At 44.1% G+C, this 26,445-nt stretch overlaps 1 protein-coding gene across 2 annotated transcripts in view; it reads right to left on the bottom strand.

Moving 5' to 3' along the window:
• The window catches only part of EDC4 (enhancer of mRNA decapping 4), an 84,344-nt gene that overhangs the window by 32,341 nt on the left and 25,558 nt on the right, over positions 1-26,445 (bottom strand). For both annotated transcript variants that reach the window (XM_020810983.3, XM_020810984.3), the window contains exons 11-17: positions 21,536-21,638; positions 20,777-20,957; positions 19,505-19,577; positions 12,626-12,717; positions 11,852-12,048; positions 10,764-10,852; positions 6,677-6,830 (exon numbers count right to left, since the gene is read on the bottom strand). In XM_020810983.3, coding sequence (XP_020666642.3) covers positions 6,677-6,830; positions 10,764-10,852; positions 11,852-12,048; positions 12,626-12,717; positions 19,505-19,577; positions 20,777-20,957; positions 21,536-21,638 — 889 coding nt within the window. The remainder of the gene's footprint in view (positions 1-6,676; positions 6,831-10,763; positions 10,853-11,851; positions 12,049-12,625; positions 12,718-19,504; positions 19,578-20,776; positions 20,958-21,535; positions 21,639-26,445) is intronic.

The following is a 26,445-nucleotide window of genomic DNA, read 5'->3' as shown; positions in this document are numbered from 1 at the left end:
TGGGACAAACCCCCCACGAGATTTGCACATGGTAAGTTTGTGGAACTAGGGCAATGACAGCGAAGCTTTTTGAGCCCATGTGCCCAAATCGGGGGGGGGTGGGTGGTGGGTGGAACAAAAACAACCCAGTGGGCGGTGGCAGAAGCAGAAGTGGTGGCGGAAGGGGGAATCCCGGGCACGGAGGTGCCTCAAGACCCCACTCCGGATCCGCGGCCAGCGCCAGCTGCTCCAGATCCTGGCTTGCCGCCAGTCAGGGTGCTAGCTGTTACATACAGCACTGATGTTACCTGTCTGTCATGGGTTTGGAGGGAAAGTTCCATCCTATGGGGAGTGGAAGGCGGGACATCAGGAGGAGGGGCTGTACTGTATAAATATGTGATGCCTGTGTGGTGAAAGAGAGATGCTGAGAGAGACACTGGGAGACACTGGGATGTGACGAAGCAGCAGCTGGGAAGAAGAAGCTGTTGTGGGAGTCTGTGTGTCAGACAGGGTACTTCTGTGTGTCAGAGTACCAACCTGATAGGTTCAGGTGTCTGTTGGTTAGCCAGAACTGATAGGTTCAGGGTCTGTGCTTCAAGTTAAGGGTTCTGTGTGAACCAAACTGTATGCTTGTATGAGTGAGAATAAGCCACGTTACTTTATCCTATACACCTGATTGTTTTATTTTTCCCTGTGTGTATTTAAATAAACCTTATTCTTTTTATTGTTTAAAAATCCATCCCTGGTCTGTGTGACTTCTTAAAGGGAATGGTTGGTGGCAGCTTAGTGTAACTGTGTGACATATCCCAGTAGGTCTGGGTTTGTCACATTGATTGGTGTCCAGCGTGTGGGATACGACTGGTCCAGTTGTCCAGCGGTCCAGCAAAGCCTTGGCAAGGGTGCCCAGAGCAAGGGGGGTCTAGTCAGGGACAGTCTGAGGCGCGTAGGTAATCTTCTAGGTGTACCTCACGGGGAGGTGCGCTAGTAGAAGAACGTGCCAACTGGGGAGACTTAGATTAAGGTGCTCTGAGGTAGCCTAGTTTTGGCGGGAAAAAAGCTGAGGCAAAACTGCGTAGTAACAGTGATCTAGCTTGCCAGCTGAGAGGCCCAGCAGAGGGGGGTAGGCTCTGACTCGATACTGTTGCAAGTTAGTGCTGAAGAACAGCAGCAATCTCTAGGGAGAGCTGGTTCTGAGGCAGGAAGGAAAAAAGTGGTCGTTTTATTTTGAGGCTTGACTTTTTAAAGCAGCCTGTTCTGAGGGGGGATTATGCCCTTGACTCGAAGCCAGATGGCCGAAATGAGTGAAGTGAAAGACCCCCAGATTGACCAAGGTTCTGAGGATGAATTGGGCTCAGTGCAGGGTGACAGCACAGGAGAGCAGAACCCAGAACTTAGAAAATTGCTCATAGCCCAACAGCATGAACTGAGGAAGAGGCAATTTGAATTAGAGAGAGAGAGAGAGAGAATGGAGAGGGAGGAAAGATTGGAGAGAGAGAGAATGGAAATGGAGAGGGAGAGAGAGAAAATTGCTCTGGAAAAAGAAAGGATGGCCTTTGAATTAAAAAAACTGGAACTGATGAACCAGAACAATAATAACAATAGGGATTCTGAGGGAGGCCAACTGTCTAAGGCTGACCTGAAGAAATTCCCTGTGTACCACAAGGGAGATTGTCCTGAGGTGTTCTTTTCCTTAGTGGAAAGAGCATTTGTGGACTTCTCAGTGAGGGAAACTGAGAAGATGACCATCATGCGGTCTTTAATCAGTGGTAGCCTGGCTGAGGTCTATGCCGAGATGCCTGAGGAACTGATGAAAGATTTTGCAGAGTTTAAAAAACTGGTGTTTGCCAGACATGGGATAAATGCGGAGCAGCTGAGACAAAGATTCAGGTCAATCACCAAGAAGCCAGAACAGACTTTTACCCAAGTGGGGGCCCAATTGGTGAGGCTGCTTGAGAAATGGCTATCGCAGGAGGGGACAGAGAACTTTCAACAGCTTAAAGATTTGATAGCGCTGGAACAGTTCTATTCAGTCCTGCATGGGGAATTGAAATTCCAGGTGAGGGAAAGGAAACCGAAATCTGTGGCAGCAGCCGCAGAGATCGCAGATTTTATTTCCCAAATAAGAAAGCCCTTGGGTGAGGGGAAATCTGTAGGGAAACCCAAAGAAACCTACAGCAAGTACTCTCAGGGACCAGGGAAAAGCCAGCAAGGGGGAGGGGCCCATGGTGAAGGGAAGCCCTCAGACATGAAACTAAGACCTCAGATTTTGGAGGGAAAACCAAAACAAGATGAGAGAGAATCAAAATACACCAGAAAATGTTATTTCTGTCAGGGAAAGGGTCATCTAATCTCAGAGTGTGAGAAATTAAGGCAGCTAAAAGGAATGGTGCCTCAGGAGTCTAGTGGAACCAAGCCAAAAGCTGTGTTCTGTGTCCAGAAAGAGCAAGGCTCAGTGTCACTGAGGGAGCCGGTTGCCATGACTACTCAGTCTGGAACAGCTACCTCTGCTGATCAGGCTGAGGAAAATGGTCCTCTTGTGGAGGTAAAGCGCTGCTTGCTGGTGAAAACAGATTCTCAGTTGTTTGAGACAGCCGGGGTGGACGTAGGAATACTTGACCGTCAGTATAGGGGGCTGCGGGACACTTGTTCCCAGGTAACCCTGTGCCATCCAGATATCATCCCTAGGGAGTTTATAATCCCAAATGAGAGCATGAAGGTGGCAGGGATTGAGGGGCAGGTAATCTCTCTGCCAGTAGCAGAGGTACCTGTCAACTTTCAAGGCTGGAGGGGAGATTGGCGGCTAGCGATTTCATCGACTCTGCCAGCAGCCGTGCTCGTGGGAAATGACCTGGCTGAACATGTGAAACGGGTGCTAGTGATTACACGCTCACAAGCCACCACAGGGACAGTTCAGGGGGGTAATGATGAGCCAGAGACGGAAGCAGAGGGGAGTTCAGAAGCTGTGGTGGAAACCTTAACCACAGACAGCAGATTTGGACAGGAGCAAAAGGCAGACGCCACTCTCCAAAAGTGTTTTGAACAGGTGACTGACGCCCAGCTAACACCTGAAACCCCAGTGAGATTTCTGGAGGAAAAAGGGATTTTATATAGAGAAACCCTGAGGAATATCTCAAAAGGGGGAGATGGGATCAGGAGTCAGCTAGTGGTACCTGAAAAGTATCGCCCCATGATCTTACAAAGGGGTCACTCTGACATGTTTGCTGCACACTTAAGGGTGAAAAGGCCCCTTGATTTGATCAAACAAAATTGGGAGCAGATCACCCAGGATGACCCACAAGACGTTGTGACATACATAGACACCTTGATGAATGACCTAAGGAGAAATCTAGAGCTGGCAGCAGAAAACCTGCAAGCTCAGAAGGTCAGACAGAAAACATGGTATGACCACAAAGCTAGAGAGAGGCACTTTGACCCAGGGGAGGAAGTGCTTTGGCTTAGGCCCTGCAGAGAGAATAAACTGCAGCTCAAATGGGCAGGACCATATAGGGTCATTTCCAAGATGTCAGACCTGAACTACCTAATAGAGCAGGAGGAGAACCAAGCAAGGAGGGTGGTTCATGTGAATGCCCTAAAACCCTACTACAGAGGGGAACAGAGGGTTTTATTCGCGATAAAAGCAGCTGAGAGTGAGGAAGCTGAATTACCCTTCTGGGAGGGTAGAGGGGAAGTAAAATACAACCCAGAGGAGGTAAAGATCAGTCCTGCACTCACCCAAGACCAGCAGCAAGAACTAAAAATGCTGCTTAGTAAATATCAACAGGTGTTTTCCAACAAGCCGGGGATAGTGAAGGGAGTGATGCATCGGATCCACACAGGGGATGCACCCCCGCAGGCAGTATCCCCATACCGAGTAACGGGACCCTATAGGGACAAGGTGCGGAAGGAGCTGGACGAGATGCTGAGGGAGAACATAATCGTCCCCTCTTCTAGTCCTTGGTCCTCTCCGATAGTCCTTGTGGACAAGCCTGATGGGAGCATTAGGTTTTGTGTCGATTACAGGAAATTAAACCGTGTAACCACTCCTGATGCCTACCCAATGCCCAGGCTAGACAACCTGATTGAAACCATAGGGGGTTGTCGGTTCATCTCATCATTGGACCTGGTAAAGGGATATTGGCAATTAAGAATTGATCCCAGGGATCAAGAAAAGACTGCCTTTTGCAGCCCTTTTGGTCTCTATGAGTTTCGAGTCCTGAGCTTTGGTCTCAGAAATGCACCAGCCACATTCCAAAGGCTGATGGACCAGACCTTGGCAGGGCTCAGTGACTTTACAGTGGCCTACATTGACGACATAGGGATCTTCAGTAATACCTGGGAAGATCACCTGATACACCTGGAGTTAGTGCTGCAGAGGTTAAGTGCAGCAGGGCTAACAGTAAAGGCCAGCAAGTGTCAGCTGGGTAGCCCAGAAATAAAATACTTAGGTCACATGGTAGGGGGAGGAATGATAAAACCCCTGGAGGCCAAAATAGAAGCTGTTCGTGATTGGCCCAGACCCAGCACCAAGAAAAAAGTCAAATCATTTCTTGGGTTGGTGGGCTACTACAGAAAGTTCATCCCGAGGTTTAGCGAGATTGCGGCTCCGCTGACCGATCTGGCGAGGAAGAAGGCTGATGACCGCATCCCGTGGACCAGCGACTGTGAGGCGGCGTTCCAGAGGTTGAAGGAGGCGCTCATCAACTATCCAGTCCTGCGGGCTCCAGACTTCGACCGGGAGTTCATCATCTACACCGATGCGTCTAACAGCGGGGTAGGAGCAGTTCTGTGCCAGGAGGATGAGAATGGTGACCAGCATCCAGTGTCCTACCTGAGTAGGAAACTTCAAAAAGGTGAGAGACATTTGGCAACCGTGGAGAAGGAGTGTTTGGCCATAGTCTACGCGATCCAGAAGGCCAAGCCTTACATCTGGGGAAGACATTTTATTCTGTGTACTGACCATTCACCACTGCAATGGTTAAAGACAATGAAAACCCACAATAGCAAACTTATGAGGTGGGCTTTAAACCTACAGGACTATGACTTTGAAGTGAAGGTGGTCAGAGGGTCAGTGAACTGTGTTGCTGACGCCTTATCAAGAAGACCTGAAGAATGAAGACGGCGAAAGAACATGGACTATGTGTATATAATAATGACAAAAAGTAAAATGTACCTGTGTTTTTTTTGAATTTGGTTTGTATGAATAAAGGTAAATTGATGTAATGTATATGGTAAATGTTTAAATGCCTATTTGCTATGGTTTAACTTAGAATGTAAGTATAAGTAAGTATAGTATGGTATGTATAACTGTTGTTGTATGTTTTATCAAGGTTGTTTTTTGGTGAAAAGCACCTTAGCTTTCCCCCTACAAAACAACTTATAAAGAGGGGAGGTGTTACATACAGCACTGATGTTACCTGTCTGTCATGGGTTTGGAGGGAAAGTTCCATCCTATGGGGAGTGGAAGGCGGGACATCAGGAGGAGGGGCTGTACTGTATAAATATGTGATGCCTGTGTGGTGAAAGAGAGATGCTGAGAGAGACACTGGGAGACACTGGGATGTGACGAAGCAGCAGCTGGGAAGAAGAAGCTGTTGTGGGAGTCTGTGTGTCAGACAGGGTACTTCTGTGTGTCAGAGTACCAACCTGATAGGTTCAGGTGTCTGTTGGTTAGCCAGAACTGATAGGTTCAGGGTCTGTGCTTCAAGTTAAGGGTTCTGTGTGAACCAAACTGTATGCTTGTATGAGTGAGAATAAGCCACGTTACTTTATCCTATACACCTGATTGTTTTATTTTTCCCTGTGTGTATTTAAATAAACCTTATTCTTTTTATTGTTTAAAAATCCATCCCTGGTCTGTGTGACTTCTTAAAGGGAATGGTTGGTGGCAGCTTAGTTAACGTGTGGCAGATCCCAGTAGGTCTGGGTTTGTCACACTAGCATCATGGCTGCAGCCGCCTCCTTAGGTTTGGCTGCCGGGGGTAGTGATCCGGCGACTTACGGCTTGTGTGCCCGCAGAGAGGGCTCTGTGTGCCAGCTGTGCCATAGGTTCGCCATCGCTGAACTAGGGTTTAACAGTCTTTTTGATTCTACCTTCTGTTAAGTCAGCTCAGGGTTTTTAGTTCTCTGGTGTTAGTCTCACAAAAACCTTACAAGCTTGTTTAGGCCAAGAGACCACATTTAGAGAGTGATTGTCACAATTAGGCAAGGATGTAAATGTGCATCTTTATGGCCTCAGCGCAACACTCTCACAATTAAGCTGTTTTCTACAGTGCCCATTATTTAGAATCTTAACTTTAAAAAAATGCATTGAAAAAACTAGTAGCTAGTTGAGCACAGAAGTGTTAAGTCGTGTACTGAATGACAGCAAAAGTGTAAAAAAAAAAAACACAAGGACTGAAACGGAGAGCTACATCACTTTACCGACACCTTAGTACTCCTTTGAACCAAGGAACAGCTCCAAGTGGAGTGGTTTTTGGAGATATTTAAAAACTCTAGTTTATGGAAGGCAACATGAAGACTGTTGGGGGAGAAAGTTTGAAGTTCTGGAAATCAGCAAGGCAGAAGCCAGGAGGAGAGGTGGGAAACTAGCACACTCCAGCAACCGAGTACAGGAGCAAATTTAGGGACACAACGGGGATGGTGGTGCAAGCAAGAGAAAATGAAATGTTGGCACGCTCCAAAGAAGAAGTCACTTTACTGGGATGGGAGGCTTTGGGGCCAGCTTGTCAGGAAGGCCCGAGAGGAGGACCGAATGGCTTCGTGGACTTGTCTGCAGACTCCCACTGCTGCTGCTCAGTCCGAGACTAGCATCCAGCTGCATCTTTGGGCTCAGAGACACATCTTCAGCTGATCTGCAGCAGAAATTGATCAAAAGAGATTAGGGTTACCCCCTTCATTAAAAGTAAGCCCCCCCCATTTAAAGTAATCAATAGACAAAGACTCTGTTTATATCATTATCCTACAGCAGAGGGTGTACTATCTCAACCAGCAAGCTTCCCAACTCTTAAACATTTAACAGAAACAACTCGAAAGCAAAATAAAAATAATTCTCCATCCTGTCTACCTTTGTGTTAACAACTTGCTTTAAAATAAAGGGAACCTCTGTGGTCCATGCAAATCAAAATACAACTGCAAGAATAGGCGATACCTTTACAGACCACTAAGAAATCACTTTACAATATGCAAGCTTTTGTGGATAAAAACACCACTTCATCCGGCTTGTACCAATGTGAAGGAATTAAAGTCCAATAGCTCTTGGCAAGATGGATTTCTCCAGGCATATTGTTCTTAGATGTAAATCAGAGAGGTGCAGGAAGCTGTAGTCGTTGTTTTAAGGTTACAGCTGAGGCAGCTGTGGACTGGACGTCACCCACCAGTTCTGCCTTAGTGTTCCTTGCTGTCAAGTGATTGTTTTTGACCAGGCCTTACTGCAGTTCTGCCAGCTAATTCTAAAGCTGTCTTAGTATCCCTGGTCTACAGGAACTCATGCAAATTTATACATAAACATTATCCCAATGTAAGGCTCATGTTAATGTTTCTATTTTCTTAATGAGCATTTTGTGCCTAGCTCCTCCTCCTCCTCCCCTCACTCCTATCCTGCTCCTGGCTCTCAGTATTGGACCTTGAGGCTCTAGCAAACAAGAAGAACCAATAAACTTCTGTCCAATACTGTCTGACCAAACTTGGCATACACAGAGTGGTCTCCACACAGCACCATACATTCCTTGAAAGAACTGCCTAGGGAAGGATGAGTTGTTGACCTGCAACTGCAGTTTTTCAAGGGGTCATCTGTGAATTGACACTTTTGGATTCCTTCTGAACCTGCATAGATATTTTTGGAAAGTAACCCTCTCTCAGTGTGCATGCTCCCCCAACCCAACAGTTGTTCCTCATTTTCTTTGTCTGCCATTGATAAAAAATCTATGTGACAGAAGGAGGGGAGGAGGGGTTGGTTGTGTGAATTCACAGATGACCATTCAAAGAACTACAGTTAAAGGTAAGCAAGCCGTCCTCTGTCTTTGTGGTCTCTGTGATTCACACTTTTGAAGGACTGAGAAGGTATTTACCAGCTGGCTGGATGTCATACCAACACAGATGGTATTACTGCATGGCTGAACACAGCATCACGTTTCGCCCGGATGTCCAGTCTGCAATGTTTCACGAGTGTGGCTGAGACCACATTGCTGCTCTGCAAATATCTGTCACCTGAATGCCTCTTAGAAAAACTATAAATGCAGCAACTTCTCTCATAGATTTTTCTATGAAAAATCTTTCAACAGAGAGAGCCTTCTCTGTTGCTGCTCCCAGATTTTGAAACTCATTCCCTGAGGACGTCAGACTGGCCCCATCTTTGCTGTCCTTCAACAAGCAGGCAAAGACCTCTCTCTTCAGGCAAGCCTTCCCTCAATAACTAGGTACCTGTGTGTGATTTTTAGATGGATTGTTATGTATTACTGCTTTAAGTGGATTTTAAGTATTACTTGTGTTTTCCATTTCTCAGGGTAGTATTTTTAAAATTTTTGTATATTTATTGTATAGCTTTAATATTGTCTGCTAATGATGTAAGATGCCTCTTTATACTCATTGTTATTTGCTTTAAATATTGTCTTTGAATGATGTTAACTGTTGTCAATGTTGTAAGCTGCCTTGGATCCTTTTCAATGAGAAAGGTGGGGTAAAACATACATACATACATACAACTGATTTTCTTTCCCTCCTTTTCTGCTGTGATTTATTTTGTCTTTCCTTCCATCTTGTAGAAAATTTTTCTAATTGTGTAAATTATTTATATACCGTATTTTTCGCACCATAAGACGCACTTTTCCCCCACAAAACAGGGGGTTGGAAAGCCTGTGCGTCTTATGGAGCAAAGAAAACAGATTATATTTTCCTGTTTTCTTCTCCTAAAAAATTGGTGCATCTTATAGAAAGGTGCGTCTTAAGGAGCGAAAAATACGGTATCTGTTTTATATTTTGTGTTGTAAGCCGCCTAGAGTGGTCGCAGTGACTAGATAGGCGGGATATAAATGGAATCAATCAATCAATCAATCAATCAATCAATCAATCAATCAGATAAAGTGTCTTCACACCATTGTCATCTGCATCAGATTAGAATATCGCACCAAAGATTAACATGGGAGGTTGGTGGAAAATAAGTCTTGTTATCTTTATTAACATAAAAAATAAAAGGAAACCATATATTGAAAGAGTTATCTTGGGAATGTGGCTGTTGAAGTAATCTGATCTGATTTTTCCATTAGGGCAACATACTTTATTCTGTTTCTCCATGCATGCAAAATTAACTTACAAGTTCTCTTTTTTTCCATACAGAAAAAGACAACAATTGCAATTGTTAGTTTACTTAGAGATTTATGAATTATTTGATTCACTTTTGGAAACTGGCTAAATGATGGTGAGGTTTGGTTGGTGACACTTCTTCTGATGCCAGCTCTTATCAAACTTAAGTTCTTTATTCTGTGGTAAACACTAAGTTGTTGGTGGCTGGACTACCACTGAATTTCTTTTGTTTTCTGCACCTTTTTAGATTGTGCATAGTTCGAATCAGTTCTCTTTCTTTTTTAATATTAAAAATTTTGATTTTGTTGTTGTTTGGTGTATCTGGAACCAATGTTTGCTGCCTAGATTCCGCTATCTGTTGTCTTGGGCCTTTTTGAGCATTGACTGATGTTTTTAACTGAACTGCTTCTAGCCGAACTTTTTTGGATGCTGTCTTGCAAATTAAAATGGTCAAAACTGATGTCGTTGTTTGCTTTAGTGTGGTATCTACTGCTTTCAGAGGAATCTTCCTAAGATAAAACCTGAGTCTAGACTGCCTGTTTTAAATTGCTACTCTCATAAAATTTCAGCAAATCTGATAGGTTTGAACCTGGTGGACCTCACCCAACAGTTGAGGCACACTTTAGAGGAGCCATAAATGGAGAAAGACTTTCAAAACAACAATTAACCAATTTTTTTTGGAAAATTTAGGAGAGAATTTGAGAAAAAATGTACAGAAACAAAAAGGACAAAAAGATACGGTCAGAATTATTTACAGATGTTTTGATTGAAAAGAGGCTCCAGAAAACTTTCAGTAAACCACCTTAGATCTCCTTATTGTGAGAAAGGCAGCCTGTAAATAAAACAAACAAACAAACAAACAAAGATGTTGCCTAAGCGGCAATCAAAGGGGAACAGAGGATCAATTATTGAGTGGAGGAGCATGCACACTGAGAGAGGGTGAGTTTAAGGGTTCCTAGGCTTTGAAAAGTTCCAAAGATGTCTGTGCAAATGTAGAAGGAAACCAGAAGTGTGAATCAGAGAGCCCACAAAGAAAAAAGGTGAGAAATTGTCTGACCAAATGATAGGAGGAATCCACAGATCTATCTCCTTATGCAACCTGGAGCTATCGCCAATGTGACCTACTGTCGTCTTAACAACAATCAGGTTTCTCTCTCTGTTATTACACACATGGACACATCAAGAACATGCTGGACTCAAATAAAGATGAACTGGGCTGTTACAGGGTCCTGTTCTGTGCTGCACGCTCTTCTATATCCAGGCTACAACTGTATTCCAAGGAACACTATTTCTCTGCCATCCCTTTGAAGTCTACCTTCTTTCCAGTCTAGGGAGGCTTTGGGGAATCAAGCTGGAAGAATAAAAGTTCCTGATTTGAGGACTACCTCTCCATGAACACAGGGATAGGACAGTTGACCCCTGCAACTCTGGAAAAGACACCAGCAGACAATGGATGACACCCCAAAGGAGTTCTTTACAGAGCTTACCTAGGAATGGGGGGATCGCTGACCATGGAACTGCTCATGGTGGTGACAGCTGTGAGGGAACTGATGCTACTTCCAGGTGAGACTGTGATCTGGCACAAAGAAGCCAATAGGTTAACACAGAACTTTGCTAATTAGCACTTTATTAGGATGTACTGTGTTTGCCCACTCCCATTCTTAACACTACCTTTAACACAGTTGCACTACATTAAATAAAAATGAGTATTAAGATTATTTTTAATAGCAATAAAACAAATCAATGCTTTGTTTAACATTCAAAGTTAATCGCCAGCTATGATCACCTGAGATTCACCTCTTACTTTTGTTTTCATTTTACAGGGAACTTGTGAACTCCTATTAGTGAAAGGAACAGATCTTAATAATTGCTAGCCCTGAAAATATACAAGGGATATGTATATATACCAAGACAAATATAGAAGGAAGCTGGAGCTTCCTTATCTCAGTAGGCTTTGATGCAACTCGACTTCTAACCTGGTTACAAACTTCTTTACAAGTAAAATAAGCATTTTATGTTCATAATCTTTGTGCATAAAATTACATTTATAATCTTCATTTCAATAATAATACTATGTCTCTTTTGATAAAGTCACAAAAATCTTCTGGAAAATAAAAACTGTGAATCCCCTTCTATGATTTTGAACTAGCAATGGGGGTATTCGTATATGAATGTGAATATCCCTTCACAGGTGGAAAGGTCGCAGAGTGGCTAATGTATTGTGGACAACGGCACGATAGAAAGACTCAATGGAGCTTGTGTCAGCAGTGGAATTCTGGAAATAACCCTGGTTATTTCCACCTGTGGGAGGGATATTCGTATACGAATACCCCCATCTCTACTTTGAACAGTTTTTTTAAAGAACACGATAAAGTAATTTCCCCTTCATTAAATGTTACCCAGAAATGCCATTTGAATCCTGTCATTACTGCAAGCAGATTTTCTTTATTTTTCTGAAGCTGACTAGCACAGCAAGATCAGTATCTCCTCCCAAAATTATCCTAAATTAGGCAGCAAGGAAAATGACAGAAATTTGTGATTGCATTTCCTGTCTGAAACTGCAGAGGGCAGCTACCTGTTGCAGAGATGTACTTGGAGTCATGAATGCATCTGGAGTCATAAGTTTGGGTTTCGCATCATTTGATGAGGGAAGGAAGTCTACAGGAACAGACAGCTCTGAAATGCGGCGCAGATCTGGCTGGGAGTCATAAATGGATCCCTTCTCCGATCCCAGTCCTTCTGCGCCCAGATCAGCGAGATGGTCCGGGAATGCTACAAAATATACCATAGCGATTACTATAATTATAATCACATACACAGCCAGCTAATTAAAAAATGTTAAACATAGGTTGCAAGTCTGCTTCCAGGAATTCATGAATGCCTGTGTCCATTTCAAGGATTTTATTCTGAAGAATAATTTTTAAGATATATGGGGAGACTTCATCAGTTTTATACTAATAAAAGAGAACGGGCAATGCCCATCACAAGAGTCAAAAAATTCTGGAAGGGAAATTGGGCTCCAGAAGGGCAAACAGTCGCTGCTCCCAAAAGGCCCCTGGGAGCACTGTGCATTTAGCTATTTTTTACTAGATTTTTTGTTTTTGGTATAATTAAAATGCATAAAATTTAAATATTTAAAATAAAATTATTTTCTTAAAGTTCTTTTTCAGACTGTGAATAAAAATAAAACACACCACTTACCCACTTCTCAAAACCAAAACTTGCAGTGAAATATGTAGAACTTAGACAAAACTGGCTGTTTTTTTTTCTTTTCTTTTCCAGTGACAGAATGACAGATACAATGATGAATTACTTATCCAGAACCTTCAACTGAAAGAAGAGGACTCACCGAAATCTTCATGTGAACCATGGGGAGGTACTGGTGCAGCTGTGTCTGGACTATGGAGAGGCTGGAAGCGGATCTGTACATCTTGAAGGGCCCTGTAAGAGACAAGCACATTGCTTCACTTTACACACCTTGTCTCAGTCAACTAAGCTAAATATGTAACATTACTTAATGCCAAGAAAGAAAAGTCCCTTCAGGTGGATCACTTCCATTCCACTCCATTTGGATTTCTCACTTGTAAGGTTCCTGTTTCAATTAGATCCAAGCTATAGCCTTTCCTTTCCTGGGGCCTCTTTAATCTATGAACATACTTAGTAAGACTACTTGCGAGATTACTGTAAAACCAAGTCTTCTCCTGTGTGATTCACTACAATGCACACAGCACAAATAAAGCAATCCAATACAAGAGAGGCATCAGAAAGCAGACCCCTATCCAAGCTACTCTCACAGCAAAAGAAAGTTACCTACCTGTAACTCTTATTCTTCAAGAGGTCCTCTGTGAATTCACACTAATGGGTTAATCTGCGCCTGAGCAGAGCAGCTTCGGAACTTAAGCACATGGTGCCGGGACCTCCCACACCGGCTATAACCCCGCCCCTGCCCCCGAGTGCCTCAGTTCCGTAGAACTGTCCGCTGCTGTGCAGCATGCCACAAGGCACACGTGACGAGCAGCGGGGAGGAAGGGCCGGAAGTGTGAAGTCACAGATGACCACCTGAAGAACCAGAGTTACAGGTAGGTAACTTCTCTCTCTCCTCCGTGGTCTCTGTGAATGCACACTAATGGGTGACTAGCAAGCTACTTACCAGGTGGTGGGTGTCACGACAAAAGAGAAGCCAGGACTGCTCTACCCACGGCGGCTTCCGCCTTGGCCCGAACATCCAGACAGTAATGGACCACCATGTAGCAGCCTTGCAGAGTGGTGGGTCTATTAGCAGGGCTGTTAGTTCACTAGCACAACAAGCCGAAGTGATGGCGAGGAGAAAAACTGTTTTTACAGTAAGTAATTTTAAAGAAGTGGAAGCCAAAGGGTCAAATGGTGGAGACATCAGTTTCTTCAAGAGGGACCACTGGGGGGGGGGGGGTAGGTGGTCTGTAGGCAGGACGCATATTCCTAAGGCCCTTCAGAAATTGTTTCAATGTTGGATGTCGAAACAATTTGGATGCATCTGAAGATGGTGGCTAATGGGTGACAACTGAAGCAATGTAAACCTTGAGGGTTGAATGGGAGAGTCCGTGCTGAAAGAGCAGGAGGAGAAACTTCAGCAGAGCGTCCAACAAGGTAGGCAGGACAGGAAGGTTATTCTTGTCAGCAAAGTCCAAAAATATTCTCCAGTTGCGGGCATAAGGGGCAGCAGTGGATGGTCTCCGAGCTTGGCAGAGAACATGTGCTATTTATGGATCAATCTCCAGGCTGTAAGGTGTAGCGAGTTCAGGTCTGGATGTAGTGTCCTGCTGTTGTGGAGAGAGAGCAGGTGAGGTAGAAGTGGAAGACAAAAGTGGTCAACTGAGCCCTGATGTAGTGGGAGATCCACGTCTGACGAGGCTACCAAGGAGCAATAAATAACACGTTTGCTCGATCTTGTCGAGCTTTGATAACTGCCTTCTCGATCAGCGGGATGGGGGAAACATGCATAGCAAGCCCTCTGTCCATGGTACTATAAACCCGTCTCCCAACGAGTGGAGGCCGATTCCTGCCCAGGAGAAATACTGGCAGCAGACGCAAAGACATTCATACATGGAGTACCCCACTGGCGGCAAAGAGACTGGAACACCACGTCGTCTAACGACCACTCGTGGGTGCAATCCTGCAACCGGCTTAAGCGGTCCGCCAGAAAGTTGTCGGCAGAGGCAACATGAACAGCAATGGGGAAATATGGCGGCTTGTAGGAGGCATTCCGAATGCGTGCCCCCCTGCTTGTTGAGGTACAAAACTGCTGTAGTGTTGTTGGTTGCAACTTACACTACATGTCCTGCAAAGAGACGCTTGCATGCCTGAAAAGCCTTGAAAATGACAAGGAGTTCCAGCAGACTGATGTGGAGGCGGTGCTCTCCTGGTGTCCAAAATCTGTGTATTGTGAGGTCGAGGATATGCGCCCCCCCACCTGTTGGACTGGCGTCCGTGGTTATCTGTATTGTAGGAGTAAGTGGTCCGAGAAGATTGGACTGGCGAGACCACCAGGTGAGTTGTGCAAGCTCTACTGTAATGGTCGGAAGTTTGGAAGGGGGGTCCAAAAGAGGGTTGAAGAATGGCAGGTACCAGGCCTGAAGCGACCGCATCTTCAGCCTCGCATGCTGAATCACTGCAGTGGTAGAAGCCATCAGACCTCACAGTCTTTGTGCCTGAAGAGCTTGAACCTCCCCCCCCCCCCCCGGTAAAGAGGTGAAGTATAGCATGGATCTTTAGAATCCTGTCCTCGGGAACAAATGCCCAACCCAAGGTAGCACCCAGGACACCTCCAATATATGTGACCTTCTGAGTGGGGTGCAAAGTGGACTTCTCATGGTTCAGCTGGTGGCAAAAGTTCAGACAAAAGGGATAAAGTAAATGAAATGTCACGAAGTAGTTTTTCCGAAGAAGATGCCACTGGCAACCAATCATCAAGGTAAGGAAACACAGTGATGCCATGAAGCCAAAGGTGTGCCGCCAGCAGGGCTAAGCATTTTGTAAATAGCCAAGGTGAAGTGGATAAACTAAATAGGAGAGCCTTGAATTCATAAATTGCTCCATCAAGCGAGAACCTCAGGAAACGACGGTATTCCGGATGAATGCTAATGTGGAAATAAGCGTATTTGAGGTCAATTAGAGCAAACCAGTCTCCTCTCCTCGACATCTGGATAATAACGTCCAGGGAGACCATACAAAAATGGGGTGAAGGTCAAGGATAGAGCAAAGTCCTCCATCCTTCTTAGGGACAATGAAGTGGCGTGAGAAAAAAACTTTGTGCAATATCAGGGTTGTGAACTAGTGTAATAGCATCCTTAGAAAGTAGCTTGTCAACCTCTTGCTGGAGAACGAGAGAGGTAGTTGTGTTCCTGATCAGTCCTGTGCATAGTGAGGAATGGAATTCAATTGCATAGCCCATGGCCACAACAGTAAGGACATGATGGCCGTCCAAGCATGCAGGAATGGTGCCAGATGAATCAAGTGGAGAAGTAGTGCTGGTGGGTTTGCAATGTTAAAGATTCTGCTTGGCCTTCCAATCTTGTCAGCAGGTCTCCTGACGAGGTCCTTGTCTAGTAGGCTGCTGAAGAGACTGACCCTGAAAACCAGATGCCTGTGATCTCTGCCGATCGGAGTAAGGTCGGAAGGGATAAGGATGGCACCAAGCAGTCCGTGGTTGGGTCTTTGATGAATAAGAGCAAGCTGTTTTATGGTGTTAAAGCAAGCTCTCCAAGATCTCGTCAGTTTTGGGGTCGAAGAGGCCCACCCCATCAAAGGGCAAGTCCTCAATTGTAGCTTTGACACTGTCCGAAATGTTTGCCGAACGCAGCCAGGCATGTCGACGTAGGGAGACGGCTGTTGTCAGCTGCTTTGCTGCAGTATCTACCACATGCCTGGCTGCGATCTGTTCTTGATGAGCCAGTGACACAGCCTCTAGATTATAGGCAAGGCTTGGAGTCCTGAGATCTTTGAGGGCAGCTTGCAATGCAGGGAGGACACTATTCCATAGATGCCGATGCTATGCACCCATCGCCGCCATGTAGTTTGCCACCCGCAGAACAAAGGTGGCCAAAGAGTACATCCTCCTGCCCAAGACGTCGAGCTTACAACCCACCCCCCCTTGTCAGTTGGTGTTGAGGATGACCTACCCCAGGGTCGGGTCTGTGTGGCGTCAACCACGAGTGAATTTGGGGAAGGATATTTTGAGAGGAAGTCGGTATTTGTCCTGCGTGTTTTGTAAAGATTTCCGACACATCTTGGAATATGATGTGAGGTCGACAGCCTGTCCCATGGTTCTTTGAGAAGGCTCAACAGAGAGGAAATGAAAGCCAAACGGAGCGGTGGTACCTGGTCTTTGGTGATATCCGCATAAACTTTATCCAGTTGCTCCACCGGAGCCTCAAGAACCACAAGGTCCAACACCTCCACAATACGCTTGATAAGTTGCGAATAGGCCTTATAGTCTTCCGATGGCGGAGGATAACTTCCAACTACTGTACATCAGATGCCGGTGTAGGGATGTGTAGAGGAGAATCCTCTCTGATTTCACCTTCATCCGTGCTGGACCCAGTGTCGAGCTCAAAGTCACGTTCAGGAGACTCAGCATACAACTCTTGGGCCTGAGGAGCGTTGAACTCGGAAGGCGCCAGGGCCAAGTAGTCCACAAACTCATCATCCTGACTGTACAAAGCATGATCAGGAGAGAGGGAAGGGATAGTTGCAGTATCTGGATGCTGCCGAAGTAGAGCTGGTAATCCCGATGGTGGCATTTTGGCAGATGCCACTGGTTCTTGGTGGCGAGACCGATGAATCTGGAGATGGAGGTGGGGGACGGGGGTAATCAGGGCAACAATAAAAGTCCCCCGGAAAGGGATGAAACTGAGGTGGAGGGTAAGCTTCCAAGTATGGAGACCAGTGTCGATCTTGGTAATACAGGGCCGGGTCGTATGGTATTGGGTATATGGGACCCTAGAAACCAGAGCTCTGTGGTTGAAAATAGTTCCGTGGGTTGTCCCAGGGACTGTTTTTCCAATCTCTCGATGACGGTTGAGTGCAGTCGGGCTCGGGATCAAGGTGGCGCGTCTTTTGTTTTTTCTTCTGGGGCACCTCGGCAACCAAGCCCGGTGGAGAACCGGGGCTGGTTCAAGCCTCCTGTTGAATGTTGACCGAGCTATGAGCAGACTCGGGAGATAGGCTCAAGTGTGGTGACAGGACCACCTCTGGCCTGAGGGAGGAAGTGATACCGAGGAAAGCTGAAACTATATTTTAAGGTTGATCAATGAATTGGTGACTGAAACTGCATTCAGAGGAAAACCAGGCCTTGGGAGAATTCAACCCTGAAACATTCACAGATAACCCTTAGCAGAGAAAAAAATAGGCATCAGAGAAACTAGGCCCAGGAAGACAACACATAGACATATTAATAGATAAGGGGAAATAGATACTCTATGCCCCAGACTTTTAGGTGCATCCCTGGTGCATCATGGGCATGGGTCAGGGCAAGATGGGGCATAATATGTTTTCTTACATTTAACCAATAGATTAGTGTAGTTGAGATTGTTACCCAATGAGAGAGTGAATCCAAAGTTGGGGCACAAATGACCAATAAAATTGTAGTACTTTTATGACTCTTTCTCTGTATCATATAAAACATATGTACAGTGGACCCTCTACTTACAAAATTAATCCGTATTGGAATGGTGGCTGCAGGTCGAAAAGTCTGTAGGTCGAGTCTCCATTAACCCACAATGCATTGAAAACCGATTAATCCGTAACCGACCGTTTTTATTCCGTTTTTTTCCATTTTGGTTTTTTTCTGGTCTGTAGGTTGATTCTCTGGCTGCAAGTCGAACCTAAATTTTGCGGCCAGAGAAGTCTGCAATGCAGGGAGCCTGCAAGACGAGCCGTTTGTAAGTCGAGGGTCCACTGTACACTGTATTCTTGGGATCTTCTCTGCTTTTAAGGGAAGTCCCAGCTGACCTTTCTCACTCTTTACTCAATAAAACAAATCAGACCTTGGGTACAGCTGCCGCATCTCTGCCTGATTCCTTGCCGGAAAACTGAAACCCAAAATTGGCCGGTAACAGAATGTCCTCATCTCCCGACAGCACAAATACAGACACCATTTTGCACCGGGCATGAGCCATCGACGTTGGTGGCAAGAACAAAGTGGAAGGCTTAAACTCCCTTAGAAGAAGACTTCTTTTTCTTCTTTGATGTCGAGCCCAATGGAGGCTTCGACATCGAGGCCAAGCCAGTCAACCTCAAGCCCGAGGACATGGATTTTACAATTCTACCAGCCTCAGAGGGGGAACGAACTGTAGTTCCCAAAAGAGGAGTACGTGGCAGTTCCATCGTTGAAGAACGAGCCGGACAAAGAGATTTCTCCCACAAATAGGAATGTAATCTCTGCAGTCTCTGCTTCACAGCCGGTTTTGTGAAAGCCTTACAGAAAGAGCAAGAAGTGGGCTAATGTTCGCCGCCAAGGCAGAAAAGGCAGAGCAAGTGGCCGTCGAAAAGAGGTACTTTGTTGTTGCAGGAGGCACAGCGCTTAAAAGGCCCTGACGTGGCCATAAACACTAAACAAACACAGTTTTATGCTACCAGAACAGACTCACAATTACAGAAGAATCGTCAGGCAAGCCGAGGTCAATAAACAAGGAGGTCTGAGATAGTTGAAAGGATTTTTAATAAGGGAAAAGCACAAGCTCCGAATTGCATTGGTGCCAAGGGCAGGGTTATAGCCGGTGTGGGAGGTCTCAGCACCATGTGCTTGAGCTCTGGAAAGTTCCGAAGCTGCTCTGCTCAGGCGCAGATTAACCCATTAGTGTGCATTCACTGAGACCACGAAGGAGAACAAGCCATTTCTCCTAAACTACTTGTCTGAACATAGACTACTTATCCAGAACAATTTCCAGAAGCTGGGAAATGGGAAGATGGCTTATGTCACAGCCTCCTATTCTTCCTTGCATGTCAACAAATAGGCTACATTCAACAGAAACAGTGACAGAAAGCCAAATAGCAAACAAAATATCAAAAGGTCATCTCTTCATTTTCAGAAAAAGTATGGAAGTGGCTGGGAGACTATTACCTGTGACATTGTCCTGATTGTTGAGGACAAAATTAGATGTGCCAACAAGTACATGAAGTCAACACAGTGGGGTAGAGAAGAGATTAAAAGGTGGCTCCTGAAAGACAGCTACCTTAACAAAATACTCACTTTGTGTGGACACAGAAGAGTTTGATCAGCACCCCTGCAGCTGATTCTACAGCTCCAATGCCCTGTGTTCCTTCTGGAAAAGAAAAACATACAGAATCATAATCTGTTTCCTCATTTGGACAAGCTATCACCTGTATCACGTGGACCAGTCAAAGCTGCAGGATGACGACAGGCTGGAGAAATAATAGCAACATCAGCAGCTGATAATACATCTTTCTCCCTTCAGCTGAACACTCAACACAGGCCTTTTCCTTAAAAAGCAACTAGGGTAACGTTTAAAAAGCCTTCCTCTCACGCACATAACTCTTCTACTTTTGTTACATATATATCTCATCTTTCCTCTAAAGAGCCCCTGACATATCAGGAACCACTAAAAGAGGCAACAATGCATTTCTGCTTTCTGTCCAGTCAGGCACAACTGCCTCAGGAGACACAGCAGCCGTCGCCGCCAAATTCATGACTCTCTTGCTCTCCATTTTATCTTTTGAGGGTGGGGATCCTGTGAAGTTCATCAGACTGAGTGGTGTGTGACTGGACCAATGAGCTTTACTGCTGAGTGGGAATCTGAACTCAAGACCCCTTGGACCTAGTACAATACTCTTAACAACTATACCACATTGAAGCACAGGGTTGCTCATTCTACAAATACACATCGACAGTGACTCCTCTAGAGCCTGTCCTGTTCCTTAAACAACAGGAAACATCCAACCACTAACCATTTGGGAAGTAACTACAGTGGTGCCCCGCGAGACAATGTTAATTCGTTTAGCGAAAATCGCTGTCTTGTGAAAACATCGTCTTGCGAAATGCGGTTCCCCACTGGAATGCATTGAAATCCATTTAATGCATTCCAATGGGGGAAAATCGTTGTCGTTTTGCGAAAATCGCCCATAAAGAAACCGTTTTGCGAACCACGGATCAGCTGTAAAAATTGCTATCTTGCGAAAAATGGTCCAAAAAACATCCATTTTGCGAGTCACGGACTGTCAAAATTGTTGTCTTGCGAAAATCGGTCCCCCCCAAAAAAGTCTTGCAAAGCACGGTCCGAAAGATCATCCAGTGAAAATCGCCCATAGGAAACACTATTTTTGCGAAGCGCTATAGCGATCACAAAACTCATCGTCTAGCGAATTAACCATTTTGCAAGGTAATTGTCTAGCGGGGCACCACAGTACAGTGCGATTCTGCTGCTCTAGCATTGAACTATGAACCCCTTCCCATTTTCTTCTTCAGCCTCCTTATCTCAGAAAATGGCCATACATTGCTACTTACCTGCATTCAAGCCATCACTCTCCTCTTCTGCTGGCAGGACCTCTGTGTGCCTCAGCCTACAGCGACTGACAACCTGGATGCCAAAGCTGAGGACTGGATGGGTCAGCAGGAACTCTGAGATGGAACTGAAATATGCTTTGCCCTCCTCTTGGTTCTGCACAAGCTCCATCACATACAAGACCTTGGAGGAGAATAGTAGCAATATTAGCTCCTAATCAAGGAACTGCTACCAGCTTGTAACTGCGCAACAGTCTCCTATAGCAGAAAACATATGTACACACATACAAATTAGCCTGGAAAATATATTAGGAACAAAAGAATAAGAAAAAAGACCTCTTTCTCCAACGTCAGCAGAATATTTGGCCAACAGTACTGAATGAATCTTGACCTTAAATCTACCTGTTAGTCCCAATGAAAGTAGACCCATTAACCAACAGATGAATGGTGAGCCGATGCTTAAGTAAATTTGACACATTCTTTGATGGTTGGAAATGCCAATTTGATTCCTATGTTTCTTCATTTAAAACTAAAAATTCTAGACAACTCTTCTCAGTATGAAGTTTGTCCCTTCCAAAACAGTGTAAAAAATTGTTATAAAACAACTGAGGAACCTAGTGTTTTGCCCAATCAGGAGGCAGCTACTATCTCTAGTAAAATAATAGCAGGCAAGTAGTTTTTCATGTTCTTGTTTATTGTGTAGCTGTGTAACGAATGCCTTTGCATCCTGCACACAACCACTCCATTGCTGTTGATGCCTACCTTTCTCTGAACATCACTCAAAATCAGATACTCGGCAGACAGATCTAGGCAGGCCTTCAGGCTAGGAAGGATACTCATTGAGCTGAATATATCTGGAGAAAATCTGAAATTGAAACAGTGAGAAGACCAAAATAATTACTTTTGAGTTGTTCACAACTAGCTTTTGTTTTGATTGACCAACTACCAAAATGTCAATATATGTGACTTTTTCAGATATTCTGCAAACGTGTGGAAGGGGTGCAAAATCAAGCTGAGTACAGTGGTGCCTCGCTTAACGATTGCCTCGTTTAGCGATGAATTCGCATAACGATGTGTTTTTTTAGAAAATAATATGCACCGTATAACGATGTTTCCTATGGGCGATTTTCGCTTAGCGAAGTTTGGGACCATGCTTCGCATAACGAATGCAATTTTAGGTCCCCTGCTTCACTTAACGATGTTTCTTTTTTCAATTTAAAAAGTGTCTTAGAAGGGTCAAAAACGGTTCTAAATGCTTGGATTCGTTTGGAACCAATGGACCTGTCAAAATCTGACAGCTCCATGCTTTCCTATGGGGGAGAAAACAATTCACCATAAATTAACGAAAGTTCAGATCAAAGCCAAATCAGGTTTGCACACGACTTAGGGGGTCCTCTAACGAATCCAAGCATTTAGAACAGTTGCTGAGTCTTCGTTAATTTTTTGTGAATTTTTTCTTCCCCCATAGGAAATAATGGAGCTGTCAGATTTTGACAGCTGTCAAAAGTTGGGGGGAAACAATTCACCATAAATTAACGAAAAGTCAGATCAAAGCCAAATTAACTTTTGCATCCGTTTTAGAGGGTGCAGAAGCTAATCCAAGCATTTAAAACCATTTTGACCCTTTTATGACACACTTAATTTTGCAAAAATTGACTTCACAAAGCCATTGAAATGCATTGAGTCAGCTTCAATACATTCCAACGGAGGAAACATTGTATCGTTTAACGATGTTTCCTATGGGTTTTTTCGCTTAAGGACGGCAATCCGTGCCTATTGGAACGGATTAACCGGTTTCCAATGCATTCCTATGGAAAATGGTGTTTCGCATAACGATGTTTCACGTAATGTTTTTTTTTTAACCAATTAAAATCGTTATGCGAGGCACCACTGTATTGTGTCCAAGCTGAGACATCTGGCTTGAGTCTTCTCTGAGGAGTCAATGAGGCCAGGTTTGAAACTGGATCCAGGATTCAAAAAGGAATTATGGTCCTGTGAAACATTCATTTATGTAGTGGAAGGAGATCATCCTCAAGAGATTGGTTGTCCCTCCTACTAGCTCCCATAGGTAGAACTGATCAGCCAATCAGGCAGCATTAGGGCTCCCTTAAGAGAGAGGGTACCAATCCTGGGTAAACCAGCCATTCTCTCCAGTACTGTAAATGCTCCTCCAAGGACCTGTTCATAACTCAAGGGAGGGGGAGAATGTCCTTTTGCTTCATAAAATGAATGTTTTATGGTGAGTAACAGCATTCCCTTTTCCTGTCGCAGAGAAGAACATCCTCCAGAGATAAGATTTACCAAATCCTAACCTCCTAGGGTGGGATGGCAGAGAGGTTCACCAACCCCTACAAGTAGAAAACCATTCAAGTTGGATTTAGATGAGGTCCTCCACCACTTGCTGAAGGACTCTCCTCACAGGCACCTCAACCATGGTAAAGCAGTCCATCTGGTAATGCCTGACAAAGGAAGGCAGCACCTCCAAGTGGCTGCCTTGCAAACGTCCTCCGGAGTGTGTGTATTCTGATACTAAACGTGGTTAAAGTGGCCATGCTCCGAGTGGAGCGGGCAGTGATGATTCTAGGCAGCCATGAACCGGAACTCAGGCAGCCCAGACTGATGTTAATCAGCCACTGAGAGTTGATTGAGAAACCCATTTTCCCCATGGTGGAAGGTCACAAGCAAAGCATCTGTATGCCCAAGTTCCAGATGGTTTGAGATTTGAGGGGCTGCCCTCCTTACATTCATGCCAAATCTTTTCAAGAGGCAATGGGGGTAAAAGAAAGGCAGGATCATCTCCTGTGACCAGTAAAAGGTGCAGTTTATATCTGAAACAAAGGATATAGGATAACTGTATATTTATGCAAAAATGCATAGCTCTGGTCAGGCCAATAATGCTTATAGCTCAAATACCCTCCTGTCTGATGTTGTCAGGATTGCAAATGATGCATAGGCCATAGTACTGAAGTTGCATAAAAACATTTAGCTTATATTATTAGAATGTTGTAATAGGTTTATATAACATTTACTGATGTGGCAAATTAACAATCGCTTTACGATTGCCCCGCATTACAACGAAACCACATTACAACGATCTTTTTGCAATCGCAATTGTGATCGCAAAACAATGGTCTAAATGGGGTTTTTTCGCTTTGTGATGATCGGTTCCCTGCTTCGGGAACCGATTCTTCGCAAAACGACGTTTTTTAAACAGCTGATCGGCGGTTTCAAAATGGCCGCCGGGTAAACAAAATGGTTCCCTGCTGTTTTCTGGGACGGATTCCTCACAAGACAGGCAGCAAAAATGGCTGCCCTATGGAGGATCTGGACGGTGAGTTTTGACCCAACTGGAACGCATTGAAGGGGTTTCAATGCGTTTCAATGGGTTTTTTTCGCATTACAATGTTTTTGCTTAACGGCGATTTTCCTCCAACGGATTATCATCATTAAGCGAGGCACCACTGTATTCCTTTGCTAACTTATGGATACTGTATCTCACTTACCGGTACCTCACAGATACAAAGTCAAACAAATCAAAACAAAGCCTGCTATCTGCTATGGTGGCTACTTGCCAGCCTCCCAATTTACAAAGGTCATGGTTTGCTACCCCAGTAAAACCAACAAAAATTCCTACAGAAAATATCTGAACCATGTACAGAGCTCAGTTACTTAATGGCATTGTTAAAAAATGTTGAGTTGATAAGGACTGATAAGAGAGTATAAATAACAGTCCAAGAGGATGGCAAGGCAAGGAGGGGAGAGACTCAGCAAGTGACAAATGTATTTTTCCCCTTTAATATTATAAATGTATGCTGATCTTTATTTACTTAATGCTTTAGTTTATTAAGATCATGTTAATGTGACTTACTTAATTAAGATTTGATTTAGTTAAAATTATTGGATTACTTTTTTGAAACTTCAAATATTTTAGCTAAGCTCCTATTATTCTATTTTTGACATAATATATTAAGTTTGTAAATATAAATTTTGAGAATAATATCAAAATTTGTGTGCTTGTTCAATAAAAAAAAAAATCAACTAGAGACTGGTCTGGACAATCATAGGGAAATAATGTAAAGGATATCCAGAAGAAGAAAGTGAAGTATAGAAAGTGTAAAAATTTTTATCTGGTTCTATAGGAATTAATCCTTTTGGGGGAAAATCCCACCTGTGACGAACACAGGATTCTGAGTGTTTCTCGAGGTTTATTAAGTTCTATAGGGCTCTTAGGGATATTCTCCAGGCATTAGACTTTCTAATCTGACAACATGATACTCACAAGGAAAACAAATTTCCAAGTCAGAAGTTCCAAGGAAGTTTGTCAAAGTGGCTCAAAGGGAGGCTCTGCGAAGGCTTTCATGACTATATGGGGACCCCGGGCCATAAACAGTACCAGTGCTGATGACATCACTGCCTAACCAAACAACACAAGTTTTTATCTGATGTCTAGTCTGTAATGTTTAATAAATGTCATGGAAGGAGACAATGTGGCTGCCTTACAAATCTGTCATCTGTACTCCTTTCATGAATGACATAGAGGCAGCAAGATGTGTGTCCCTTTAAGGAATTGGGCAAAGGTGAGGAGACATTAGGAGAGAAACATGGAGCCCCAACCTTCCTCCAATATTGATCCCAGACAGACTAATTCATCTTGTTTTGAGGCTTTGTGAGATTGATGACTGTGGGGCTGGAGGACAGGTTACTTACCTGTAACTGTCGTTCTTTGAGGGGTTATCTGTGAATTCAGACCACCCACACAACCTCCCCTTTGTCTGACATGCATTGTCTTTTATTCAGCAGGGGGCATGGGAACTAAAAGATAACCATTTAAAATAAATAAAATCAAAAATTTGTTTAGTTTTGATTTTTGACTTTTTTGGTTCATCTGAAATGGTTCTTTTCTCTTTTTTGATACCAATGGCATCAGTTGAAAGTGAAGTGGGTAGGGCTGAAACAGGTTCTTTCAATGGTGTCTGTTGCAAGGTCTCTGATGCCTGTGGAATCAATTCTTCCTAGGTGTTCAGTGTCCATGAGTACCAACTTAGGAGAAGTCTTGTAGATTGTAACTGATGATTCCAGAGTTTTCTTTGATATCGTGTCACTTGCCTTAAGTAACCTTCGCCAAAAGTATAAGTCTTGATCGTCTGTTTCTTATGGCAACCTCGGTGATTTTTTTTAACAAATTTGGCACAATTGTGTATGATGTACTTGGAGTGTCTACCTATGAGAGGCATTTTATTTTTACAAATGTCACACTTCTTAAAAGTGACCCTAGACATCATTAACTGTAGGAACAAAAAGTAGATGGGCAAATACAGAGTTTGCATGTTTTTCAGGTTCAACCGGGGCTAACTGAAGACAAGGATAAGACTGAAGAATTATTTAGAGAAATTATGGTACATCAAACTCCAGATGACTGCTGAGGTGCCACTTCAATCGTGATCAAAACAGAACTGAGAGATAACTGAGAGTATTTCCCTCAGTTCCTCCATCTGCCAATGTACAAGAAAAGACACAGCAGCACGGAATGGTGAACAATAACAATTTTTTAAAAGGAACACACAAAGGAAGAAGGACGATGAGAATGACAAAAGGTAAGGTGAATGGAAAGGAAAAGGAAAGAATAGTTCTAGCAAACGTTCCTATGACTTTCCTCATCTGAGGGATAACCA

Source organism: Pogona vitticeps, chromosome 10 (genome assembly GCF_051106095.1).
Source record: "Pogona vitticeps strain Pit_001003342236 chromosome 10, PviZW2.1, whole genome shotgun sequence".
NCBI lineage: Eukaryota > Metazoa > Chordata > Lepidosauria > Squamata > Agamidae > Pogona > Pogona vitticeps.
Note: the sequence above shows the minus strand (reverse complement) of the source record. Positions and strands in the feature narration are given on the sequence as shown.